Source organism: Babylonia areolata, chromosome 1 (genome assembly GCF_041734735.1).
Source record: "Babylonia areolata isolate BAREFJ2019XMU chromosome 1, ASM4173473v1, whole genome shotgun sequence".
NCBI classification, from domain to species: Eukaryota; Metazoa; Mollusca; class Gastropoda; order Neogastropoda; family Buccinidae; genus Babylonia; species Babylonia areolata.
This window is the reverse complement of record NC_134876.1, coordinates 5739008-5764916: the sequence shown is the minus strand read 5'-3', so window position 1 is coordinate 5764916 and position 25909 is coordinate 5739008. Positions and strand designations below refer to the sequence as shown.

The window sequence follows — 25909 nt, the reverse complement described above, 5'->3', positions numbered from 1 at the left end:
TTTTCCGTTTTAGTGAACCACACTGTTTCTTCTGCAGTGGTCTCATGTAAAGCTGGTCCAGGGAAGTTGCAGTAGGCAACCAGCTGCCGTGGCGAAGTGGTTAGCGTCACGGACTGATGGCTGGGAAGACACGGGTTCGAATCCCAGCGGAGGTGGGTTTTTCGGCCCGTGGCCGGCTCCTACCCAGAGTTGAGTGTGCTGTGGGCTTCAATGGGGAGACTGGGACCACACAGTCAAGTGTCATCCACTTCAAGGATGCGTCTTTGGGTGTGTTGCTCTAATTACCTGACCAACACTGCAAGTGTCTGTATCTCTCGGGCCTGGTTAACGCCGGGATATCATTATGACAGGAAGTGTAGAGTACAGCCTTGTCATGCAGTCCCAAACCAAAATAGACCTCCATAGCAACATCGTCATCATCATCGTCATCCTCCTCCTCCTTCATCGTCATCAATATAAACAAAATAGTCTCAAAGTCTGTGGCCTTTCATGCCCTGCTCTCATGGTGACCTCAGTTTCGATACCCCTCCACTTCCGTGCTTGGAGTGAGTCCTGTCAATGTCGTCAGCGTCGGCAGATTCATGGGGGGCTGTTGTTTGAGGGACGTGGTGGCGGTCTCCACTCTGGGAGAGACGCTCACTCAGTCTGGCTCCGCGACTAAGCCATTATTGTCGTTAGTAGGGGGCTTAGTAGGTGGTGTCCTAAGTACGTTAAAACAGAACAGGCACCACTGAACACCACCGAAGTGACTCAGCAGCAGTACAGAGTCTCCTCTGGTGTGTGGCCTCCAGGCGACCTAACATCGATGGTTCCCTATGGACTGCTGACGCTGGAACTGCAACAGACGAACCCGGGTGTGGCCGTGTATGGGGGAATCTAAATGAGCGGCGTGGGAGTAATGCCACTGAAACGGCGCAGATGATGGGGCAGAAAAAAAAAAAAAAAAAAAAGTTGCAGTAGGCATGTAGCTGTGGGGTAGAATGAGTTGAACACAGTGAAAAAATAGTCAGACTGACTGACCCCTTCAGAGTAGTAGGAGCGGATCTTGTCCACCCGCTCCTGGATGACGGGGTTACGGTGCAGCACAGGGGCCGTGCACAGGGACTCCTTCATGCAGCACCCCAGCACATGGGTCAGCACGTCGAACGTCATGCCCGACCAGAAATACTTCTGCCGCAGTCTGGCCTGGGTGTCCTGCTGGCTGAGGTGCTGGCCGTTCTCTGGCAGAGAAGAAATCAGAGAATGCTGTGTCAGTGTGTCACAGGAACTGTCTAATTCTGTTACTCAGAAAGCAGAATGCAGCCACTGCACGGGGATCACAATCAAACAAGGCTGCAATTTGCACAATCCTCGCCGTTCTCTGGCAGAGGAAGCAAGCCGCATGTTTTGAAATCCTGAGTTACAGATACTTCTTCTTCTTCTTCTGCGTTCGTGGGCCGCAACTCCCACGTTCACTCGTATGCACACGAGTGGGCTTTTACGTGTATGACCGTTTTTACCCCGCCATGTAGGCAGCCATACTCCGTTTTCGGGGGTGTGCATGCTGGGTTTCTTCTTGTTTCCATAACCCACCGAATGTTGACATGGATTACAGGATCTTTAACGTGCGTATTTGATCTTCTGCTTGCATATACACACGAAGGGGGTTCAGGCACTAGCAGGTCTGCACATATGTTGACCTGGGAGATCGGAAAAATCTCCACCCTTCACCCACCAGGCGCCGTCACTGTGATTCGAACCCGGGACCCTCAGATTGACAGTCCAACGCTTTAACCACTCGGCTATTGCGCCCGTCGAGTTACAGATACAAGTCCTAAGGTTTCCAAACTTATGCACACAGGGGACCTTAGTTTTGGAAATCTCTTCCACAAAATACTGGTGTATATAGACTTTGTTTTTCCACTTCTATGTCCTCGTATGCTCTTGTGTGGTATAATGCACTATCGTATGTGTACTGTTTCATGTGAGGCGCTTAGAGCATCACTGTGAGAAACAACAGTCAAAAAGACAAACCACCTCAAACATCATTTACATTCCATTCTTTAAGAAACACTGCACAGTCATGCACACAAAAAGGCATACAAGCCTGGATTTATGAAACAAAAATGTATGAGTATTCTCAACACAAAAAGGAAAAAAGAAAGGATACACAATTGTTAGAATTTTCAACAATATCAATATCATGTCATATGTCAAGAAAAGTGGAAGGGACTTGTAGGCCCCCATACCGAAGGTACCATTTTCATTTTGACACAGATTTGGAATGACACCATAAAAAATATATGGCAGCAGACGCAGCCAACAATAAACATCTTAACACTCACCAAGATTTGGAACAATGCAATAACAATACATGGCAATGAACACACTTAACATTACACATCTGAACACTAACCAATATGAGCCTCCTCAATGGCTGATTGCTTCAAACTCTCAGAGAACAGAACTTGTCGAGGGTCGGTCATTCTCTGGGTCTGGTAGTACAAAGACCCCTTGATGATTGTGAAGGACTGTGAACGATGTTGGATCTGCTGCTGCTGCTGGGAGGTGGTGGTGGGAGGGAAGGTGCCGTCAGTCAGGTACTGGATCAGGTCTTCATAGCTGCTCTCCTCTTCTTCGTCCTAGGACATGAAGGTAAGACTTTTCTGTTCAAAGGAAATTTTCTATCTAAAATTACGTTTAATTACACATACTTACCGTGACCCAACTAGTGCAGACTCTGGCAGGGGTCTGACATTCCTGTCCTGTGCAAACTACTATCCGCCTATGCGGAGAAAACGAAACTACGGCCGATAACCTCCCGGAAGTAGGTAACCTCCCCTTTGTCCCGCTGGCTAGCGCCCTCTTTTTCCAGCAGCCATCATGACTCCTGTTCCTGTGCTCTTCATACGGCTAAGTTTTTTCGTATTTTCTGCCTGTCTCACAAATGATCACTCATGTAACGCTGCATGGGTCAGAGACCCAGGCTTTGTTTGACGCACAACCAACAGATCTGGAGGATTCTGGTGAACAGTTCTGTGTGGTGCCCCAGTGACTCTTCACACAGTTAAGGGAAAATAAGGAAGAATAAGAAAGAAGAACACAGCATGGCAACTCAGAAATAAAATCAGGAGGAAAATTGCCTATTTCCAAAAGCATTTTCCTTATTATTTATTTATCTATTTATTTATTCATTTATCTATGTATCAATTTTTAACAAGTATGCATAAAGTACCAATCAAACTTCCAATTCATGCCAGACTGATCTCATTTCACTAAGGTTCAGCAGTGAAGGGGTTAAACTGCATGGTCCTACCTCAGATATGTGAGGCTCCTCCTCCTCCCTGCCTTCCGCTGTGGTAATAGACTTGCTGGGAATGTGGACCTCAGGCAATCTGCCCAGGGGGTTGTGGAGGATGCACTCAGGGCAAGAGTGGATGAAGGCATCAAGGTCCAGGCTCATTCCGTTCCAGAAAACGTTCAGGTCGTTCAGGTACTTCAGCACACTGATTCTTCCATGATGCACCTCTGGATGAGCACACGCACGCACACGCATACACACACAATTGAACATGCACACACACACACACACATTTGCACACATACACGAACTCACTCACACACACACACATACACACACACACACACACACACACAAAGTGAACATTGTTTCACAAACACTCAAAAACCACCCTGCAGTTATTTATTTTTATCTGGAAGGTTGTTTCAGACTTATCTCAATGTCATTTGGACTGATGGATATAATTTTTTAATAATTTTTTTTTTTTAATCAACCATTCTGACAACGAACATGTGTTTAAGGTCAAAAGGTGCATTTGAGCTTGTTTCTGAACTGACTTAGTGAAATTTGACATTCTGATGCACCACAATAAATTCTTTCTGACTGATAAATGTGGACTTGAGGTCAAGGTTACAGCAGGGGTATTTTGCTTTTTCTATGTGGATTGCTTTCCACCCCCCACCCCTGATTTGACCAAGAAATAGGAACACGTAAATGCAGGAAATGAAACACAAATCAACGGGCGCAATAGCCGAGTGGTTAAAGCGTTGGACTTCAGGTCAGGTCAGGTCTCTACCTGCCACAGGTACCATGTAACCCTGTGCTACCTGTCACATGTGGGCAGATGGAGCTCGACAGCCTGGGAAGGCAGTCCATCTAAGACAAGAAAAAGTCTGAAGTAAAACCCATGAAGTGCTAAGGAATGCAGGACAGTCTCGACATGCATTGACCCTGGGTCCATGGCCATGTCCCAACTTTCAGTAGCCGCGCCCCCGTGCCTCCGAGGAAGGTTTTTGAGCCAGAGGCTAGGACAAGGACAGTCTGATATAAAACCTACGACCTGAGGACCTCACTGTCACCGTCCCAGCTTGCTAGGCTATGGCAGATGAACCACGGGTGTAAAGGGTGGGGCCAGTACTGCGCACACTGCACTCCACCTAAAAATTCCATTGCGCAGGCTTGAAGGACACGTCCACGTCCGCGCCACCAACTATTCCAAGCCCTGTAGCGATGGGAAAGGGGCGAAAACGGCAGGTGGAAGATGTCACTGGAAGCCGCAGTTCCAATCCTGCATGCAGGCGGTTCAGGATATTGGTCGCCTGATTGTTGACCCGGAGGTGACAGCATCACTCGGCAGCACCCTGAACGACCAAGCAGCCTTTTCTAGGGACAGCACTGCTTGCTCCACACGGAGAGGGGCCTAGAAAAGGTGGTCCAAACAAATGCTCATCTCCATACCCCCCAGTTGGCTAGCCGCGGTCAACGGGCATCTCCAAATGCGGTCGAACAACAATAGAGAAGAAAAGGCCGGCACCTGCCTCACAATTAGGTGCAAAAGGACTAAAGGTAGCATGCTGGAACATCCGAACCATGCGTGACTCTGCAAACAGCAACCACCCAGAAAGGCGTTCCGCTCTAGTCGCACACGAACTTCAGAGACTGAACATTGACATTGCTGCCGTCAGCGAAGTCCGCTTTGCAGGGGAAGGCAGCCTCCAGGAACACGGCGCTGGGTACACCCTCTACTGGTCAGGCAAGCCAGAGACCGAGAGACGCCTTTATGGCGTAGGCTTTATGGTCAGGAGCACCATTGCCTCCAAGCTTGAAAACCTGCCAACAGGACACTCAGACCGAATTATGTCCATGCGCCTCCCACTACGGAACAAACAGCATGCCACTCTGTTCAGCGTGTACGCTCCAACCCTCCAAGCGGACCCCACAGAAAAGGTCAAGTTTTACACTGATCTGCGCAACCTCGTTCAGAACACCCCTGCTGACGACAAGGTCATCATCCTTGGCGACTTCAATGCCAGAGTTGGCCAAGATTCAGAAGCCTGGAAAGGAATCCTTGGCAAGCATGGCGTTGGTAATTGCAACGACAATGGGCGCCTTCTTCTCGAGTTCTGTGCAGAGCAGCAGTTTACCATCACCAACACCATTTTCCAGCAGAAGGACAGCCTGAAGACAACGTGGATGCATCCTCGGTCCAAACATTGGCACCTCATTGATTACATCCTGATGCGCCAGAGAGACGTACGAGACGTCCTACACACCCGAGTGATGCCCAGCGCGGAGTGTCATACTGACCACCGCCTCGTCCGCAGCAAGCTCAGGCTCCACTTCAAGCCCAAACCAAAGAAAGGAGGAGCTCCTAGGAAGAAATTCCAGGTCGGCAACTTTCAGTCAGCTGAAGTGAAAGCTGAATTCCAGGCGAAGCTTCAGGACAAACTTGAAGACCCCAGTTGCCCCACAGACCCCTCTCCAGAAGCACTATGGGCACAGCTGAAATCAGCCATCCTGCAGTCCTCTGAAGAAGTCCTAGGGTTCTCGTCGAAAAAGAACAAGGACTGGTTTGACGAAAACAACCAAGGAGATCCAAGAATTGCTGGCGAAGAAGAGATCAGCCCACCAGGCTCACCTTGCACAACCGTCTTGTCCGGTGAAGAAAGCAACCTTCCGGCTCATATGCAGCAACCTCCAGCGCAAGCTTCGTGAGATTCAAAATGGGTGGTGGACCAACCTGGCACAGAGGGCTCAGCTTTGTGCAGACACTGGTGACCACCGGGGCTTATACGAAGCCTTGAAGGCAGTGTACGGTCCCTCATACCAGGTCCAGAGTCCTTTGCGCAGCGCAGACGGCCAGGCGCTCTTCACAGACAAGACGTCGATCCTGAACAGGTGGTCGGAACATTTCCAGGCCCTCTTCAGCGCCAACCGCACGGTTCAAGACTCGGCAATTCTCCGCATCCCACAACAGCCAGTGAAATTACAACTGGACGAGCTACCAACCCTAGAAGAGACTGTCAAGGCCATTGAACAGCTGAAATGTGGCAAGGCAGCAGGGGTTGACGGAATTCCGCCGGAGGCGTGGAAGAATGGAGGCCCAGCACTACACTCCAAACTCCACAACCTCTTTGTCTGCTGCTGGGAGCAAGGCAAACTACCACAGGACCTCCGTGATGCAGTCATCATCACCCTGTATAAAAACAAGGGAGAAAAGTCGGACTGCTCCAACTACAGGGGGATAACTCTGCTCTCCATCGCAGGCAAGATCCTCGCCAGAGTCCTCCTAAATCGGCTGGTGCCTACTATCGCCGAAGAACATCTCCCAGAGAGTCAGTGTGGCTTTAGAGCCAACAGAGGCACCACTGACATGGTCTTCGTTCTCAGACAGCTACAAGAAAAATGTCGGGAACAGAACAAAGGACTGTATGCGACATTCGTCGATCTCACGAAAGCTTTCGACACCGTGAGCAGAAAAGGTCTGTGGGAGATCATGAAACGTCTAGGATGCCCCCCAAAATTCCTCAGCATGGTCATCCAACTACATGAGGAACAGCGTGGACAGGTCAGACACAGCAACGACCTTTCGGAGCCCTTCCCAATTGGAAATGGAGTGAAACAAGGTTGTGTCCTCGCGCCGACCCTCTTCACGATCTTCTTCAGCATGATGCTCCAACAGGCCACTGAAGATCTTGGCGACGACGACGGTATCTTCATCAGATACCGCACTGATGGCAGCCTATTCAACCTGAGGCGGCTACAGGCCCACACCAAGACACTGGAGCAACTCATCAGAGAGCTTCTGTTTGCCGACGATGCTGCCCTCGTCGCCCATACAGAAGCGGCCCTGCAGCGTATAACGTCCTGCTTCGCAGAGGCTGCGCAGCTCTTCGGCCTAGAAGTCAGTCTGAAAAAGACGGAAGTTCTCCACCAGCCTGCCCCACGGGAAGAATTCTACGCTCCTCACATCAACATCGGTGAGACAGAGCTGAAGTCGGTCCACCAGTTCAGCTACCTAGGCTGCACCATCTCGTCTGACGCCAAGATCGACAAGGAGATCGACAACAGACTTGCAAAGGCAAACAGCGCATTCGGCAGGCTGTACAAGAGAGTGTGGAACAACAAACACCTGAAGAAAGACACAAAGATCAGCGTGTACAGAGCTGTTGTACTGCCCACCCTGTTGTATGGCTCCGAAACCTGGGTCACCTACCGGCACCACATACGACTGCTTGATCGCTTTCACCAGCGCTGCCTTCGCACCATCCTCAGCATCCACTGGAGTGACTACATCACAAATGTCGAGGTCCTGGAGCAGGCAAAGACTATCAGCATCGAGGCAGTGCTGCTAAAGACCCAGCTACGTTGGGCAGGGCACGTGTCCAGGATGGAGGACCACCGCCTGCCCAAGATCGCGCTGTATGGCGAACTGTCCACTGGCCACCGTGACAGAGGAGCACCCAAGAAGAGATACAAAGACTCCTTGAAGAAAGCTCTCGGTGCCTGTCACATTGACCATCGCCAGTGGTCCGCAGTAGCCGCTGATCGAGAGACCTGGCGACGCACCATCCACCAAGCTGTCTCCTCCTTCGAAAACAACCGCAGGGCCAGCCTTGAGGACAAACGCAGAAGGAGGAAGAACCACGACGCTGCAGCCGCAAACCCAGACCAGACTTTCCCTTGCAACCGCTGCGGCCGACTCTGCTTTTCCCACATTGGCCTTGTCAGCCATGAGCGTGCCTGCATCAGACGTGGACAACGCCCTTCCTAGATCTTCGTCAGCGAAGCCAGGCCATGATAGAAAGCGTTGGACTGTCAATCTGAGGGTCCCGGGTTCGAATCACGGTGACGGAAGCCTGGTGGGTAAAGGGTGGAGATTTTTACGATCTCCCAGGTCAACATATGTGCAGACCTGCTAGTGCCTGAACCCCCTTCGTGTGTATATGCAAGCAGAAGATCAAATACGCACGTTACAGATCCTGTAATCCATGTCAGTGTTCGGTGGGTTATGGAAACAAGAACATACCCAGCATGCACACCCCCAAAAACGGAGTATGGCTGCCTACATGGCGGGGTAAAAACGGTCATACACGTAAAAGCCCACTCGTGTGCATACGAGTGAACGCAGAAGAAGAAGAAACACAAATCTATGAAGAAAGACAACATCAAAGCATGAAAGCAAAAAAATTGTTCCCCCAGTCATCAGTCTTAGATGCTAACCACTCTGATGATAAATGAAATATCTTTGCTGCTCTGCAGCAACATGCTCTCCACAGTTTCAGTTTCAGTTTCAGTAGCTCAAGGAGGCGTCACTGCGTTCGGACAAATCCATATACGCTACACCACATCTGCCAAGCAGATGCCTGACCAGCAGCGTAACATAACGCATTTAGTCAGGCCTTGAGGGGGAAAAAAAAAGGTGAATAAATAATAGATAAGCTTACACAAATAAATAAATAATAACTATAATTAAAAAAAAAAAAATAAAAAAAGGTAGTAGTAATAATAATTTTTAAAAAAACAAAAACAAAAAAACAATAATAAATAAATAAATAAATAAGATAACAATGATGATAAATAAGCAAACAGATGTAAAACATGAAGACACACATTCACATATACACCCACACATGCATAACAGATATGCACCGAACATGCAGTTTCACAGATATGAAAGCACAGTCAAATACATATAAACGTACATGCTCTCCACAGAGGCAGCAGTCCAAATTTCACACAGTGAAATCTGTCAAACCAGACAATTACTTTGCACCCATGGCACTGGTACAAACGAGAACTTTACCTCCTCGAGCGTGAGCTTTCCTCAGCAGACTGACGCGAGCGGTCTCCCCGGTGATGATGCATCGCCCTGCCGATTTTCCCGCGCTACTGTACAACTTTCCGTCCTTGAGGAAAAACATGTTACACAGGCCCCTAACAGACTGTGTGGTGCTGCTTGATATGCCGGGAGGAAATACGTCACGTTCTAAGCACTGCTTGATGATGAAGTACAATGTATCTAAGGAAAGCTGCAATCACAACAGAAAAAAAGTTTATGACAATAATATTAATAATATTGATAATAATAATGTGAATTTATACAGTGCCTATTCTCTAATAGGGCTCTAGTCACTTTGAAAAAAAAAAGGGTAATTTGTGGGTAATGTTCAACAAAAGAACGGTACCTAAAAAGAAAATCCCATAGTCTTTTCTTCCCACAGTATTCTTGATTGTGCATGTCCTGGCATGACTCAAAAATCAAAAACTTTTGTTTCTTATTCAGTAGATGTAAGGAAACTGATCCATTTGTTGTTTTAGTAAATATATAACCATTTGTTAAATTTTGCATTTATCACAGTCAATCACATCTGTATGGTAGTAGCTGGAGCAGCAGTGGCAGTAACAGTGACACCAGAAGTAACAAGACATGCAGTTTATGAAAATCAGAAAATCTGCACACAGTACAGTGTGACTCCTTGATGAATAAACCAACAAAAAGTCTTTTAGGCCTGGATTTCACACTGATCTCACCTGCTTCATGTTCTTGATAATGCTGGAGTGCAACCCTGCTCGCTGTTTCTTGCTTCCAAATTTTATCTTGGTAATATCAGACATTTCAACATCATCACTACTGACATCCTTGCGTGGTCGGCCTCTCTTTTTCTTTGGCAGCAAGGATTTGCCAGTGTCATGACCAACCTCAGCTGAAGATTCTGAAGAAGCCTCATGGTTTTTTAACTGTCTTTTGTCTTTAGAGGATACTAGTGATTGTTCTGGAGAGGAGTCCTGAGTTTTCTTTTTGGATGATGACTGCACTTTACCCTTAGATGACACTGAAGAAGTACATTTGGACAGTGGGCTTGTGAATTTTTTGGTAAATATCTCAGATGCCTGAGCTTTATAAGTTGCTTTCCTTTGACGACTAGATGAACGAATGGGCTGAGTTGTGGGACTCTTGCTTACAGAGGACTTGACTTCAGGTTCGTATGTTGCATCTGAAAATAAAAAAAGGATATCTCAGTCACTTTGGGGAATAAATTGTAATTACACATTTCTTTCAATAATATCGGAGAAAATCAATCAGAAGTCACAAGCACCTACCAGTATTTGAACGAAATTGCAAGCTTAATGATTTCATATTCATACACATATCTTTCCATGTCAATGCAGTTTATTTGGATAGCAGATATTCAAATTAATTGAAACTGAGAATGACAGCACACAAAAACAAATTTCATATGAAAAGTATATACTGATTAGATGTGTGAAGAACATGTTTGCCTGCTCTAAAGTGTTACTCTGTGAAGAACATGATTTTCCCCACTTTAAAGTAATCTCACAGCAACACACACAAAAAAGACAAAACCTCAATTGCTGAACTGACTCAAAGAAATTAACTCTTGATCAGTTGACGCTACTTATCACTGTGAAAATCCAGTTTGTTAGCAATTTTCTTTCCAGTGTTATCTTTGGTTATAGCTGAGAACACCCAGATTGTTTACAAGCTTCGTTTTTCTTTCTTTGGTTACCTCTGTCACTGTCATCATCAGCATCCATTCCTGCGTCGTCTGGAATCTCTGTCACTTCACTCTTCATCTGTACTCTATTCGATGCTTCTTCCTTCTCTTCCAGAATCTCTTTTTCTTTTTCTCTCTGTCTTGATCTCCCACATCTCCTTTTGAGTGTGCTGCTGCGTTTCAACCCTCCATGCACACGTGGATGTTTTTGTTTTTCCTGCTGACGGGGTTTCTCCACACGTGTCCCATCAGTGTCTGTCTCCAATGATTCTTCTACCCGAGAGGTTTGAGTGGATTCAACATTTGAGGGTTCAGGGAGGGTGAGAGGGATGGAAGGGTTGTCAGAGTATATCCCATAAGCAGCGGTGACCATCTCCACCGTCTGTTTCTCCTGGTCTTCTGTCAGCTGGACTTCTGTGTGTCCTGAGCTGGTCACACTGTACAGCTGGCTCAGCTTGTCCGGCACTGGAGCTTCCCTGCAACAGCCACTCTGCTGCTTTCTTATTTGTATACATGACACAGACTGGAAACAAAATGTTAGAGGTCCCGTCCTTTTGTGAATTCATGTCCACTGTGTCTAGCGCTCATCATAGGAAGGCAGGGCCTGATCTACTTCTGACATTTTAGCCATCTCTGACCAAAGTCAAGTACTGATTTACACCTTGGTGGAGTGAGGAATATGGGAGTTACGTGTTTTTCCCAAGAACATAACATCACGCTGAAACGTGGCCATGAACTCTGATCACTGGTGAATACTGGATCAGAAGTCCAATACCTGATTCTGCCATGGCACCCTAATACAGACTACAAACTTCTATTTGTGCTATCCTTCCAAACAGCTTTTAGTTCTTAAGAATCTTCCTCATCTTCTCTCCCATTTCTACCAACTGGAGAGAATAAAAAGGCATTTTTATTGCTCATGATTTCACAAACAGCTGATTCAATGGAAATGACCCACACATGGATTTATCTTATCACTAATATCATGAGACGACCTTCAAATGAAAGCACCTGTATTTGTGTATGTGTAATGGTGTGCTTCTGTGTATGTATCTATGTATGTGTGTGTGCATGTGTGTGTGTGTGCGTGCACACATGTGCACGTTTAAGTGCAACAGTGTGTGTGTGTGATGTTTATTTATATTTATGAATTCCCCCTCCTATTATCCCATCCCATCCCCTACAAAGCAAAACAAAAATATAAGAAAACTTAACTCATGGGTGCACTGTATGTCTCAAATCTCTGCCAGGAAACTTTTACACAAGTGGAAAAATGCACACATGAACACACACACACACACACACACACACACACACACAAAAATCAACAAAATTATTTCTGCTCAAAGAACATTTTTTTCAGCAAACTGCAGCTTGTATAAGTAGAAAAACGTTTAATATGACAGAAATATTACAAGAGTAAAAAGATATCCGTTTACCTGCCATGCACCAGGTAGTAAGGAGAGTAGACAGCCTCAGGGGGGAGGGCGATCCGCAAAGGAACCATAAATGCTTCCAGACAGTGGAACCAGAAGTCAGGGTACAGGCTGATGAAGCGAATCAGGCTTTTCTCTACGTGATTCCACCTGTCATCTGACACAGATCACCAGACCCAAAAAATCAATGCAACACTGTAATGTTTTCAATGGTTTATCTTATCATACAAAATGAGACAACTGTTAAGAGAAAACAAATCAAGATTTGAATCCAAACAGCATATATATATCATGTTGTTGGTTTTTGCCATATACTTTTTTTTTTTATGTATGTATACATATATGGACGCTTACAGTTGAACTGTAGAGGAAGATACAGGTACTAGAAACGAGATGCTGTCGCACCATCCTGGTCATCTCATACGTGGACCACACCACCAATGATTAGGTACGCAGTACCATCCAGCAACACACTGGCCCCAACGAAGACCTTCTCACAGCAGTGAAGAAAAGAAAGCTGAGATGGTCCAGCCATGTGATGTGATCTGATGGCCTTGCAAAGACTGTTGTACAAGGAACCGTGGAAGCAGAAAGGAGGAGGGGAGGACAGAAGAAAGAGTGGAACGACAACACTGAGGGGTGGACAGGGAAAGCGCTTGCAGAAACTCAGGCACTGACACACAACCGCAAGGGATGGAGGGAACTGGTGGAAATCTCATCTGGATGGTGCCCTGATGACTCCAACAGGAGTTAAGGGCAAAAGGCAAGGCAAGGCACATATATATATATATTTTGTATTTCTTTTTATCACAACAGATTTCTCTGTGTGAAATTCAGGCTGCTCTCCCCAGGGAGAGTGTGCCGCTACACTACAGTGCCACCCTTTTTTTCTTTTTTTTCCTACGTGCAGTTTTATTTGTTTTGCCTATCAAAGTGGATTTTTTCCCGTGGGTTCTTTTACATGTGCTAAGTGCATGCTGCACACAGGACCTCGGATTATCATCTCATCCAAATGATTAGCGTCCAGACCACCACTCAAGGTCTAGTAGAGGGGGAGAAAATATCAGTGGCTGAGCTGTGATTCAAACCAGCACGCTCAGATTCTCTCACTTCCTATGCGGACGCGTTACCTCTAGGCCATCACTCCACTATATAAAGAGAGAGAGAGAGAAGATACAAAAATATATCAGAGAGAGAGGGAGGGGAGACAGACCTATACAGAAAGATATATGCAGAGATACACCTCTTAAAAAAAAAAATAATAATAATAATAATAATTATCAACAACTTTTTATTAAATGTGTTCTGCTTTATTTCTTTAAAACCAGTGCTACAAAAAGCTGAAGTTCAATGGATAAGGAGTCAGAGGAAGGACAGAAAGTGAGACAAACGAAGAGAATTATGTGAGAATCAAACACAAATATCAACAAGTTGACCAACAAATAATAACAACAACAGAAAGTGTGTATATATACCCAGTGGGTTGACATGTGGAAAAAGCAGCAATGGGGAAACACCAGCTTGCTGTACATCTTGCAAGTTGATGTACAGGTCCTTGTTTCTCGTCACTTGGTTTTGCAGCAGCAGCAATTTCTCCATGGACCCATACCTGTGTATATCATAACTAGGGTCTTTCTTCTTCTTTTTCTGTCTCTGTGGGGTGCAACTCCCACATTCAATTGTATACTTAAGTTTTTACAAGTACAACTATTTCTACCCTGTCATGTAGGCAGCCATACTCTGTTTTCAGGGATCTGCATGCATGCTGCATATGTTCTTGCTTCCATAAACCACTGAATACTGCCATGGATTACATTATCTTTAATGTGCATAATTAATCTTCTGGACTGGCCAAATGTTATAAATAAATTATGCAAGCTACTAATAAAAGATGACACTTTTTTTCTCAACAGTGAATCTCATCACTATATATTCACAAAAATAAAAGTAAAACTACACACACACACACACACACACACACACACACACACACACTAATATCACTTAAAGTGGAAGACGTTAAGCTGAAGACTACTACTGCTACTACTACTACTACTACTACTACACACACACACACACACACACAGACACACACACAGAGTTATCTGTGAATAATTTGAACAATAATGATATTTACAAACACATGATTTGAAAACAAATGCTAGTTTCCAGTGCATTTCAACTGAAGATTTAGTTTATTCCTGTACCACTACTAAAGCAATTGCATGTTGTCATTCCCTGAATCCTGTCTGTGTATGGTGAACACTATATTTGTGTTGTTGTCTTGCAACAGGAACAGATGCAATAAACATGCAGTTTACTGAAAAAAAACTTTATAGCATGACTAAAATTAATCAGATAACGGTTGGTAAACTCTTACCCTTATTATTATGGTCAGCTGTGCATTATATTCAAGCATGCAACAGGGTTACGTTTCCTTTATGTTTTTGACACTCACAACATGATGTGTGTTATCTATGTTTTTGTGCATACATGTGTGTATTCAATTAATGAATACATGTATCATCATAATGTGTACTGCATAAAGTACATGAACAAAAGATGAGGAACGTGATGTTGTTACCTGCAGAAAAGGTTTAGAAAAAAATTGGTGAGAGTGGCTGATGATAAAACCTCCATGGTCACCGCTTCTGGAAACTGAGAATATGAGTCCAGAGCCACAACCACATAGACAAGCTTTTTTCTGGCTTGGAATGGGCCAAAGATCTGTATCTCCACCTGAAAGTAAAATACCCCAATGTATCCACCCTTGTAACAAAACCTGGGTAATCACACCACTCTCACTAACAGACTTTGAAATGTATATCTATCATTATAGTATTGCATTTTCTGGCATATTCTTGTCTCAATAGTGAAAATAGCTGCAAATCTTATGGTACAAGCTTGAACTTTGATCTTGCAGCCCCATTCATTATTTCTCTAAGATTATGCAATTGTGAATTTCAGTTTTCAGTTAAAATTAATTCCTTTTTTTTTTTTTACCTTGATTTTTCTTTCTCTCACCATTTTTTTTTTTTTTTTCTGAATAGCTATTCATCAATTTATTACATCAAGATATAAGTAAATTGTTAACAAGCTGCTGACAATACAATTGAAATGATAACCATTAACTGAATGCATTAACTGCACAAAATAATAGTCAACATCAATTAGGAAGGATGAAAGATACTTAAATATGTCATATATCATACCTTCTGCCAAAAATGACTGCAGACTTCTTTGGTGACAGAAAAGACATCTGTTGGCCCTGTTTCAACTTCTTGTTTTGAAGCATAAGGGTCTGTTATACTGAGTTCACTGAGCCCATCTTCTCCCTCATTTACATCGATATCATCAGCAGTTAGTCCATTAGCATCTGGCAGTTCTTCCTGAATTCTTGGAATTTCGCTGCTTTTGGAGGCTGAACTGTTGGCAGCTGCAATATGACTGGTCTGGGAGGTGGTGGCTGACTCATAGCCAGGTGGAAATAAGGCGAGAGACCGACCTGGGTTTTTGATGCGGGAGCTACAAACCAGACAATTGTGGATGGTGTTTCGCACGCCAGAGATGATTCCCATCCAGTAGTATTGGTTGGATACATATTCTGTTGTCTTTTCCATGCCATGATGTGAACCTGCACAGTTTTATTTCAAAGGAAATTACTCCAAGGTGCATATCTTGATGGGGGGAAACAAAACAGATAGGCAGGGAATCAGATGATGGGCATGCATTTCGACTTTGTGTGAATCCTTGAACAGCATCAGTGTGTGTGCATGTGTGTGTGTTGTGTGTGTGTGTGTGTGTGTGTCACTCTATATATGTGTGAGGGTGTGTGCATAAAAATGTGTGTGAGTCTGCACATGTATGTAATGATATATATACATGCACACGTGTGTGTGTTTGTGTGTGTGCATGCGCGCACATGTGTGTGTGCTGTGGATGTCCGTGTATGCCTGCATCTATGTGTATGCATAAAATGGTATGTGAGTACTGATACTCTGTACAGAGTGTGTGTGTGTGTGTGTGTGTGTGTGTGTGTGTGTGTGTGTGTGTGTGTGTGTACACTAATGATGACTGACGATATGACTGAATATTCGAGTAAACTGTGACACTGGCTTCTGGGAACGAAACCTGCCTCTCGAATCAAAAATAATAATAATAAAATCAATAATAATACTATATATATAATAAACAAAAAATATAAGCCCACCATCTTCACCAACATGTGCTTTGTTGATAATCTCTTGCTGCTCCTCTTCCGAAAACACCACTTTCCTGAGCACCTGCGTGTGGTCTGGCTCATCCTCTGGGTTTTCTGCTCCCACCGTCTCACTCTCTGTCAGTCCTTTGTTGTGTCTCGATCGACCACCCGTGAAGTATAGCTCTCCACTGCTGGTCAAAACAAACGACTTGGCACGCCTCCGCAATGCTCTTTTGTCGTTTTTAGTGTAACCCTTTGGAATTGTACCACTCTGAAGAAAGTGTTTCACTGCCTCCAAAGTGCAGCAGGAACCGCGTCCTTTTTCGTCTGAAGCATCAGCTTTCCTCGGCATTTTGGCCACTGTTTTGCCCCTGTCTCTTGTAAATTATCAATATCGAAAGTTTTTGCAATCAGTCTACTGTTTTATCAAAGTTAATGCAGCAGATGATGGGATTATTTCCTACGTGGACAGAATTTCACGACGTTTTCTTTTTAGCATCCATGTTGAAAATCTGGAACGTGAAAACTTCCTGTGCTCTGGTCCATACCATAAATTCAAAAATGGATAAATCTCCCCTTATCGAGAGGGGGTGCGGCGGGGGGAGTGGGGGGGGGGCAGCAGAAACTTCTGCTCGCCGATCATGTAGATGTTTAACACTGAATGATAATTAGGCTATAGAAGTCCTTACTCCAACAACTACTGATATATAAGCTTATGGGATTAAAAAGTAAATAAGGCTCAAAGCCCAGCATTTTTGGAAAGGTACCAGTGAGAATGGTCTCCAGCTGAGCAAAGAATTTTCTGTACGATTATCATAGGGTCTGTGATACCTTTGAGAAGGCATAAATATCTTTCATAAGTTAAAATTTAGTTTCACCTCAGTGTCTTTTTTTGTTGTTGTTTGGTCGTTGTTTTTTGCTTTAAGTGCTACATGCATTAAGTGTTTGTGTAAGCACTAAAAATGTTTATTTGTCATTATCTTAAGATTATGGTTAGCAATGCATTGTATGCATGCAGTTGCCAACATAGCATCCGCAAACATGTACAGATCTTGTGTGACATATCTTGTTCTGGTGACGAAAGTTTAAACAAAACGATTGTATCCCATCTTCTTCTTTTTTCTTTTTTTTAATTTTTATTTATTTATTTTTGTTTTGTTTTGTTTTGTTTGTTTGTTTGTTTTGTCGTTTTTTGCTTTATGTGCTACGTGCATTAAGTGTTTGTGTAAGCACTAAAAATGTTTATCATTTTCTCAAAATCATTATTAGCAATACATTGTATGCAGTTGCCAACATGACATCCACAAACATATACAGATCTTGTGTGGCCTAGCTTGTTCAGGTAATGAGAGTTTAAACAAAATGATTGATTGATTGATCAATGTGACAGTTTACATTGGTTTATTCATCAAGCTGGATTTTAGAAGAAAACAATTGATTCCTCATGGAAGATGACTTAATTAAACAACAGTGCTGTGGAGTCAATGTGATAAAACACTGGGATGGATAAATGTTTTCTTAAAATTGGAATTATGCACACACGCTATATGTGATACAACAGGCAAGCACAGCGGGTCCTAAACAGTTCGCAATTTTCTTAAATGTGATTATTTTCAGTGAAGTATATGTAAACTTTTTAACACATCAAGAAAGGGAGAGTTGGACACATTGGATAGGTTCGCGTGGGCAAAATGAATTAATTCTGCACATACCATGACCTGTGCTTCACTCATACTTCCAGACCAAGCTGGAACATAGTTTCATGGTGACATTCCTGCTCAAAGCACTGGCACCAGTTGGACCTGATCCTGACCAGGCGCGCCTCCATCAAGAATGTGCTACCTACCCTTACCTACCAGACTGAAGACTGTGACACAGACCATTCTTTGGTGTGTTGCAAATTCAGATAGCAACTGAAGAAATTCCACAGCACAAGACAGTCAGGAAATGCACGCATTGACACAAGCAGAATGTCCAAACTTGAACCTGTGGAGGAGTTTGCTGTCACTTTTGAGAAGGAACTTGGTGCCTTGGTGAGTCTGCAATGAAAAAGCGGGAAGAACTGCCAGACACCAACCACCGTATAGGCTTGGCTACCTTCGGAAAGAAGACTTCAAAGTCGCACGATCAATTGAACAGCGATGACTCCCGTCACAGAAGCCAAACGTGCCGCTCTTGTCGAGTACAAGAAGACTCGATCCCAACGAGAGAAGTCTCCAGATTCTCGGAGCTGCAAAGAACAAAGTCAGACAGCTCAATGTTGTGCCAACGAGTACTGGACTCAACTCAGTGAAGACATCCAAACAGCTGCCACAACAGGGAACACCAGGGGAATGTATGATGGTATTAAGAAAGCACTTGGACCAGTCCAGAGCAAGACAGCCCCCCACATATCGGCCACTGGGGAAGCAATAACAGACAAGAGCAAACAGATGAAGAGATCGTTGGAACACTACTTTGACCTCTACTCTTGGCAGAACATTGTATCCCCCTCAGCCCTTGATGCCATCCCGTGCCTGCCAACCACGGATAAGCCAGTCTTGGATGAGCTTAGCAAAGCTATTGACAGCTTCGCCACAGGAAAGGCACCTGGCAGTGATGGAATCCCGCCAGACTTACTCAAGCACTGCAAGACTGCGTGCCTGCCGACCACGGATGAGCCAGCCTTGGAAGAGCATAGCAAAGCCATTGACAGCTTTGCCACAGGTAAGGCACCTGGCAGTGATGGAATCCCGCCGGACTTACTCAAGCACTGCAAGACTGCCCTACTGCTTCTACTGCAAGAAGTCCTCATCGAAGGCACAGTAGCACAGGACATGACAGATTCCAAGATCATCACCCTCTACAAAAACAAGGGTGAGAGAAGTGATTGGAATAACTACAGAGGCATTTCACTCCTCAGCATAGTTGGTAACTTCTTCACACGAATTGTCCTAGTTTGCTTACAGCAACTCACCGAATGTGTCTACCTGAGTCACTGTGGTTTTTGTGCCAACAGATCAACGATAGACATGGGCTTCTCCCTCCACCAGCTTCAGGAGAAATGCAGAGTACAGAACATGTCCTTGTTCGTTGTTTCATTGACCTCACCAAGGCATTTGATGTGGTATGCAGAGAAGGCCTTTTCAAATTCCTGCCAAATATAGACTGCTCACCAAAATTGCAGAGCATTTTCAAATCCTTCCATGACAACATATGGGGACAGTGATGTTCTACAGCAGCATAACAAACCCATTCAACATACACAGTGGCGTAAAACAAGGCTGCATCCTCACCTCTATGCTGTTGGGGATCTTCTTTGCTGTGCTCCTGAAGCATGCTTTTGGTACTGCAACAGAGGGAATCTACCTTTGCACAGGCTATTCAACTTTGCCTACCTCAAAGCCGAAACAAAAATACAGGAAGCCCTGATCAGGACATGCTGTTTGCTGATGCTGCTGCAGTTGTGTTCATACACACCAGGAACTCCAGACCCTAATCCACCACTTCACAAAAGTTTTGGGTCAGGGTGTAGAAGCCCCACCAGTCATCACCATTGATGACTATGAGCTGGAGGTTGTGAACCAGACCATCATCAGTAGCAATCACTCCTTAGAGAAAGAGATCGACAAGAGGATTGGAAAAGCAGCCTACCTCACCAATCAGGTGTGGGAGAACTCAAAACTCTGTCATGACCAAGATGGCAGTGTACAACATCTGCAGCACACTGCTCTATGGGAGTGAGACATGGTCAACTTACACCAAGCAGAACAGATTAAATGCCTTCCACTTGAGGTTCATCCTGGACATATCATGGAAGGACAAAATGCCCAACATTGAAGTGCTGTCTCATACTGGCCTCCAAACCATATTCACTCTGCTCAGGCAGTGCAGGCTTTGCTGGCTGGGCCACGTCAATTGTATGGAGAAGGGCTGAATCCCCAAAACACCTTCTCTACAGATAACTGATGTCAGGCAAGAAGGACACTGGTAAAAAAGCTGCGCCTCAAAGATGTCTGTTAGAGGGATTTAAAGGCTCTAAAAATTGACACAGAGCACTGTGAAGTCCTTGCAGATGACCGCTCCAGATATACACTCTGACCGAGCAACAGGAATCAGGAGAAGAGTGATGTGGGCAGCAGAAGAAAAGCGGACCCGCAAAGAGAACACCGCAGTTTAAACAGCACAGTGTCATTCCACCATTGTAATTTGTGTGACAAAGACTTTCATTCTCACATCGGCCTGTTCAGCCACAGACAGTGCTGTACCAGTTGGGCTTACATGAACTGGGATTTATCCATTGTCAACACTGACCGACGGAGACCTATAAATAACACATCATTAAAATAACTGTACAAGTTTCAGTTTCAAAGCATCAAAGCATGCAGACTTACCTATACAAGCTACACAACATCTGCTGTTTGGAAAAAAAAAAAAAAAAAAAAAAAAAAGCAGATGCCTGACTTTCACATAACCATGCATATTGATCAGGCCTAATCATAAAATCATGCCAAAAAAAAAGTCATCTGAATTAAATCCAGCCTGGACTGCACAGACCTTTCTCCTGTGAATTCTATAGGATGTAGCAACTACTTTGTTGATGAGGGGTGAGTTCTCGCTCAAGTAGGGCGCAGTCGTCTTTCCAAGCTCTGTTCAAAATTAATTAAGATCGCTATTTTTGATTATCCGATTGTCATTACGACAGTGCAAAGGAGTAGACAAGCCCTCGACGATTCCAACGATATGTTTTTTAACATCATCTGAATTCTGGATCGGCGGGCAAAAGGCGCATAAAAAATGTTAACAACGGCGACATAATGGAGACTGACATGGGTACAGGTGCACCGATATCGTGTTGTGTTTGAAAGTGCTTCCCGAAATTGTGGACTCTGCTGAACGTTGGATTCTGTGTTGTGCAAAAAGAGTGTGAGGAGAAAGTGAACAGTGGAAGGAGATGAGTGAGCCGAGAAGTAAAAGAATATATTCTTCGTCAACAGAAGATAGTGACGTCAGTATTTGTGCTGAACAAACTACCTTCAAACAAGACAGAAAACGTCAACACATAGTAGAGCTCGCCAGCAGTGAAAAATCTGCCAATATGGATATCCAAGCCGTTCTCAACAAGATAGAAAAGCGTCTGGAGTGTCTGGAAGATTTACCGACGAGAGAAGACTTTACAAAGATGAAAGAAGAAATAAAAACATTAACAAATAATTTCATGGAAAAAATCGTTGTTTTGGAAGGGAAGGTGTTTGACATGGAGGCTGAGAGAGAAAGACAAGACCGGGAGTTGAGAGACGTGAAAAAGAAAAATGAGACGATGCACAATATCATCAGACAGCAAGAGAACAGAATAAGGGAGGTGGAGAAAGAACAAAATGACCTGGGACAATACTCCCGGAGGTGTCACGTGCGGGTGTTCCAAGTCCCAGAGAAAGAGAACGAGACAGCAGAGGACTGTGCAAAGAAGATGTGTTCTCTCTTTACTGACAGCGTGGGGGTGAATGTCAAAATAGCTGACATAGAGGTGGCACACAGGACTGGCAGGCGTGGCGGGGACAAACCTAGACCGATACTGGTTCGGTTCTTCGACCGTAAGAAGAGAGACCAGGTGCTGATCAACCGGCGAAAGCTGAAAGGAAAGGGCACCAGCATCGGGGAGGACCTGACGGCAGCAAACTACAAACTGCTGAGGAGTGCCATGAACCACTCGGCTACCATGTCCGCTTGGACCTCTGGCAAAACTAAAAAATGGTGTGATCGTGAAAATCAACATTCACACGGACTTAGATGACGCCTTTAAACGAGCCATGTCACCAGGTGATATCAGCATCGAAGAAGAAAACAGGTTGGTGTGATAGACAGATAACACTGATAATTCATGAACACTGGACTGAAACCAAGAGGGCTTTTTTTGTTTTTGTTTTTTGTTTGTTTGTTTGTTTTTTGTTGTTGTTTTTTTGGTTAAAAAAAATTTTTTTAGTGTCATAAAATGTATTAATTAGTATTAATGTGTATTATCTATATAATCTTGTCAAATGAGAAATGAGACTGGACTGTTAAATTTGTGGTTACGTATAAATAAGGCAGAATGATGACCACGAGGAGTGTTGAGGGGGTGTGTGTGTTTGTTTGTTTTTTTTTTTTTTGTTTTTTGTTGTTTTTGTTTGTTGTTGTTGTTGTTGTTGTTGTTGTTTTTTTTTGGGGGGGGGGGGAGGAAAGTCTGCTTAGTGCTGAGGGCGAGATAGTACGGGAAGAAGCTTGTGTTTGGGTGTGGCAGAGAGTGATGGAGAAGACTTAGCCGAGGACTGGAACAGCAATCAACTGTGAATTCTGAAAGGACGAATTTCTGAAGTGATTCTGAGTGTCAGTTTGAATAACAGATTCGAAGAGGTACGGGTCGAAACGTGCACTGTGTGAAACCAATACAAGTAAACTGAAATCTACAGACGGTGCGGCGTTCGATTTTATTCACCTTGGTCTATATTTTGTTATAGTGCTTGTGGTGTAAACTATTGGAAACGCTCTAGAATTGCTAATTTTGGTTTTGCTTTCTAGTTGTTTTTTTTTGTTTTTTTGTTTTTTTCTTTTCCTTGTTTTTTTTTTTGTTTTTTTTTTTTTCTCTCTGTTTGTTTGTTTTGTTTTTAAATTTTTATCTGTTCCCTCTCTTTGCGTATATGTGTGTGCGGTTTGAGTGAGTATGTATGGCGTGTGTGTGTGTATATGTGTGTGTGTGTGTGTGTGGATGTGTGTATGTGTGTGGGTGTGTGTGTACTCATGTAGGTGTCTCTATGTGTGAGTCTGCTTATGAGTGAGATTTTTTAATTTAAATTATTTATTTATCTTTATCTATTCATCTATTTATTTTATACGCGCGCGCGCGCGCGCGCGCGCGTGTGTGTGTGTGTGTGTGTGTGTGTGTGTGTGTGTGTGTGTGTGTGGCGATTAAGTTATTCTTAATTTCACAGGCTCAAATTTGACGCTAGAAAAGATACATACATGCATGCATTGTTGCATGATGCTGGTTTCAGTCAGGTATCTTACATAACTAAACTATGCCTTCGTGTGTCTTGGCGATGTTGAATATTTGTTGTTAATACTGTGAGGCATCACTCTGTATCCCTATATACACTGTTGATCAGCTGGCTGCTGTCACTTTCAGGATTTCAAGTGTGTGAGTGTTTTGCTGTTGTAGGTTTTTTTGTTGTTGTTTTTTAAACTCAGTATTATTAAGAAGCAAGTGTTTGGGTGTGACAGAGTGTAAAGGAAAAGACACCTGAAGACTGAATCCTGAACGAATGCAGTTTGACTCAATGTGAATAAGATAGTCGGAAGAGGTTCGTGTAATCTGTGAAATTGATATGTGCATTTTGTGTAATTGATACATGAATACTCAAACATACAGAAGGTATTGCGTTTTTTGTTTTCTCTCTCTTTCTCTCTTTTTTTTTTTTTATTTTTATTTTTTTTTTTTTTTTATATTCGTGTCATGAAATCAATTGTGCGCGTAGGGTGAACTATTGGAAATGTTCTAGAACCGGTAATTATGAGTTTGTCTGTTTGTTTGTTTTTGTTTGTTTGTTTTGTTTTTGTGTGTGTGTGTGTGTGTGTGTGCGTGCGAGTGTGAGTGTGTGTTTGTGTGTGTGTGTGTGTGTGTGTGTGTGGGAATGTGAGGTATGTGTGAGTGGGTTTTTTTTTTTTTTTTCGTTGTTGTTTTTTTGTGAGTGCGCGCGCGTGCGCGCGTGTTCACATGCGTGCGTGTGACTGTGAGGGTGTGTCGATGTGTGTGCATGTGGGTGAGTCAACAAGTGCGTGCATCAGTGTGAGTGTGTGTGTGTGTGTGTGTGTGTGTGTGTGTGTGTGTGTGTGTGTGGCCACTTTGTCATTCTTGAATGTCACTGGGTCAAATTAGGTCAAAGTAAAGATATATGTATGTATGTATGTATATATATATGTATGTATGCATTCAGACGCGTTGGGTTGTGCTGCTGCCCGGGCATCTGAATCGCGGACGTGGTGTGGCGTGTGTGGATTTGTCCGAGCGCGTTGGCGCCTTCTTGAGAGAGTGAAACTGAAACTGGTTTCAATCAAATAGCCAAAACCACTGTACTAAATGAAGTCCTTTTTGTGCATGTCTTGATGATGTTGTTTAACACGTGTTGTTATTACTGTGATGCATCACTCCATATATATTGTTGGTAAACTGGCTGTTGTCACTTTAATATTTTTTATTAGTATATTTATTTATTTATTTTCTACATGCACAGGAGTAACATCAGCGGTTGCGTGTGCATGATAAATATGCAATACTCCGCGGGTTTACAAAAGTGTTAATATAGAGCAAAATACCAATGTACAAACATATAGAAATGTATAAATTTTTTTAAATGCTAAAAGTACAGTTGTACCGATAACCAAAAATCTAAGGACATCAGGTTTGGATGGACGCGTACAGGGAGGACAGGTTGGTGTTATGAAATCAGCTCAGATGTTTTGATCTTGTCACGTAGTGCACGTTTTTGTGTGAGTGTGTGTGTGTGTGTGTGTGTGTGTGTGTGTGTGTGTTTTGCTATTGTTGTTGTTGTTGTTGTTTTGAGTGTGTGTGTGTGTGTGTGTGTGTGTGTGTGTGTGTGTGTGTGTATGTGTGTGTGTGTGTGAGAGAGAGAGAGTTTGTTTTGTTTTGTTTTGTTTTCCCGCACAAGCACGATTTTTCCCCCTGCTGTCCTCTACGGGACGGGGAGGGTGAAGGGGAGGGGGGAAGGGGGCATGGGGGGGGGGGGGGCTGGGGGGGGAGGGAGGGGGTGCAGTACAATGCCGGTGCGGAAGGTTGGGGAGGGTTGTGGCCCTTGGTTGAAATCTATGCGAAGACCATATTTTCCGTTTTGGTTTGCTTTTCGGTGTTGTCTTTTTAGGTATATAATTGAAAAAAGAAATGGAAGCTGTATTGCTACTTTTGTGTGTTGTTTTTAGTGTGTGTGTTGCTTTTTCTTCCTCTTGCAATATTTATGTCCCCACAGAAAGTTACATGGGGTTACTTCAGTTCATGTGTTCTGACTTCTACATGTTTACGTAAGTAACCGGGTATCGGTGAACTGATTTATTCATTTATACATGTATATTTTACTAATCCATGACAGTACTTGTGTTTTCATGTGCTAAAGGCCCAGCGAAACCCATCCGCAGAAGAATGTTTTGTCACTTTCAATATATTTTCTTTTTCTTTTTTCAAGTTACGTACATTTCACGCTTTATTTTTGATAATCATTTTTGTCAAACTTATGCTTTACGTCATGATAAACATAAACACGGCATGTCTGAAAAATACACAATGAAAATAAGGAGCATTAGTTTTATACCAGACAAGCAAACTAGTAATGTGTAGCTTTACAATATCATCTCTCAACTGCCAAGGTCTAGGTAATTTCCAAAAAAGAAGAGATGTATTTCAACATTTAAGACAGAAAAACTGTTCAGTGTATTTCCTACAGGATAC

At 43.8% G+C, this 25909-nt stretch overlaps 1 protein-coding gene across 1 annotated transcript in view; it reads right to left on the bottom strand.

The window, feature by feature from the left end:
* LOC143300041 (uncharacterized) overlaps nucleotides 1-16914 on the bottom strand; it is a 28183-nt gene extending 11269 nt beyond the window's left edge. Inside the window, exons 1-11 of the mRNA XM_076613630.1 lie at nucleotides 16447-16914; nucleotides 15449-15870; nucleotides 14821-14975; nucleotides 13712-13845; nucleotides 12240-12393; nucleotides 10813-11276; nucleotides 9815-10278; nucleotides 9087-9312; nucleotides 3296-3507; nucleotides 2396-2621; nucleotides 1021-1220 (exon numbers count right to left, since the gene is read on the bottom strand). Coding sequence (XP_076469745.1) covers nucleotides 1021-1220; nucleotides 2396-2621; nucleotides 3296-3507; nucleotides 9087-9312; nucleotides 9815-10278; nucleotides 10813-11276; nucleotides 12240-12393; nucleotides 13712-13845; nucleotides 14821-14975; nucleotides 15449-15870; nucleotides 16447-16789 — 3000 coding nt within the window. The 5' untranslated portion in view covers nucleotides 16790-16914. The remainder of the gene's footprint in view (nucleotides 1-1020; nucleotides 1221-2395; nucleotides 2622-3295; nucleotides 3508-9086; nucleotides 9313-9814; nucleotides 10279-10812; nucleotides 11277-12239; nucleotides 12394-13711; nucleotides 13846-14820; nucleotides 14976-15448; nucleotides 15871-16446) is intronic.
* Between the last annotated feature and the right edge of the window lie 8995 nt (nucleotides 16915-25909).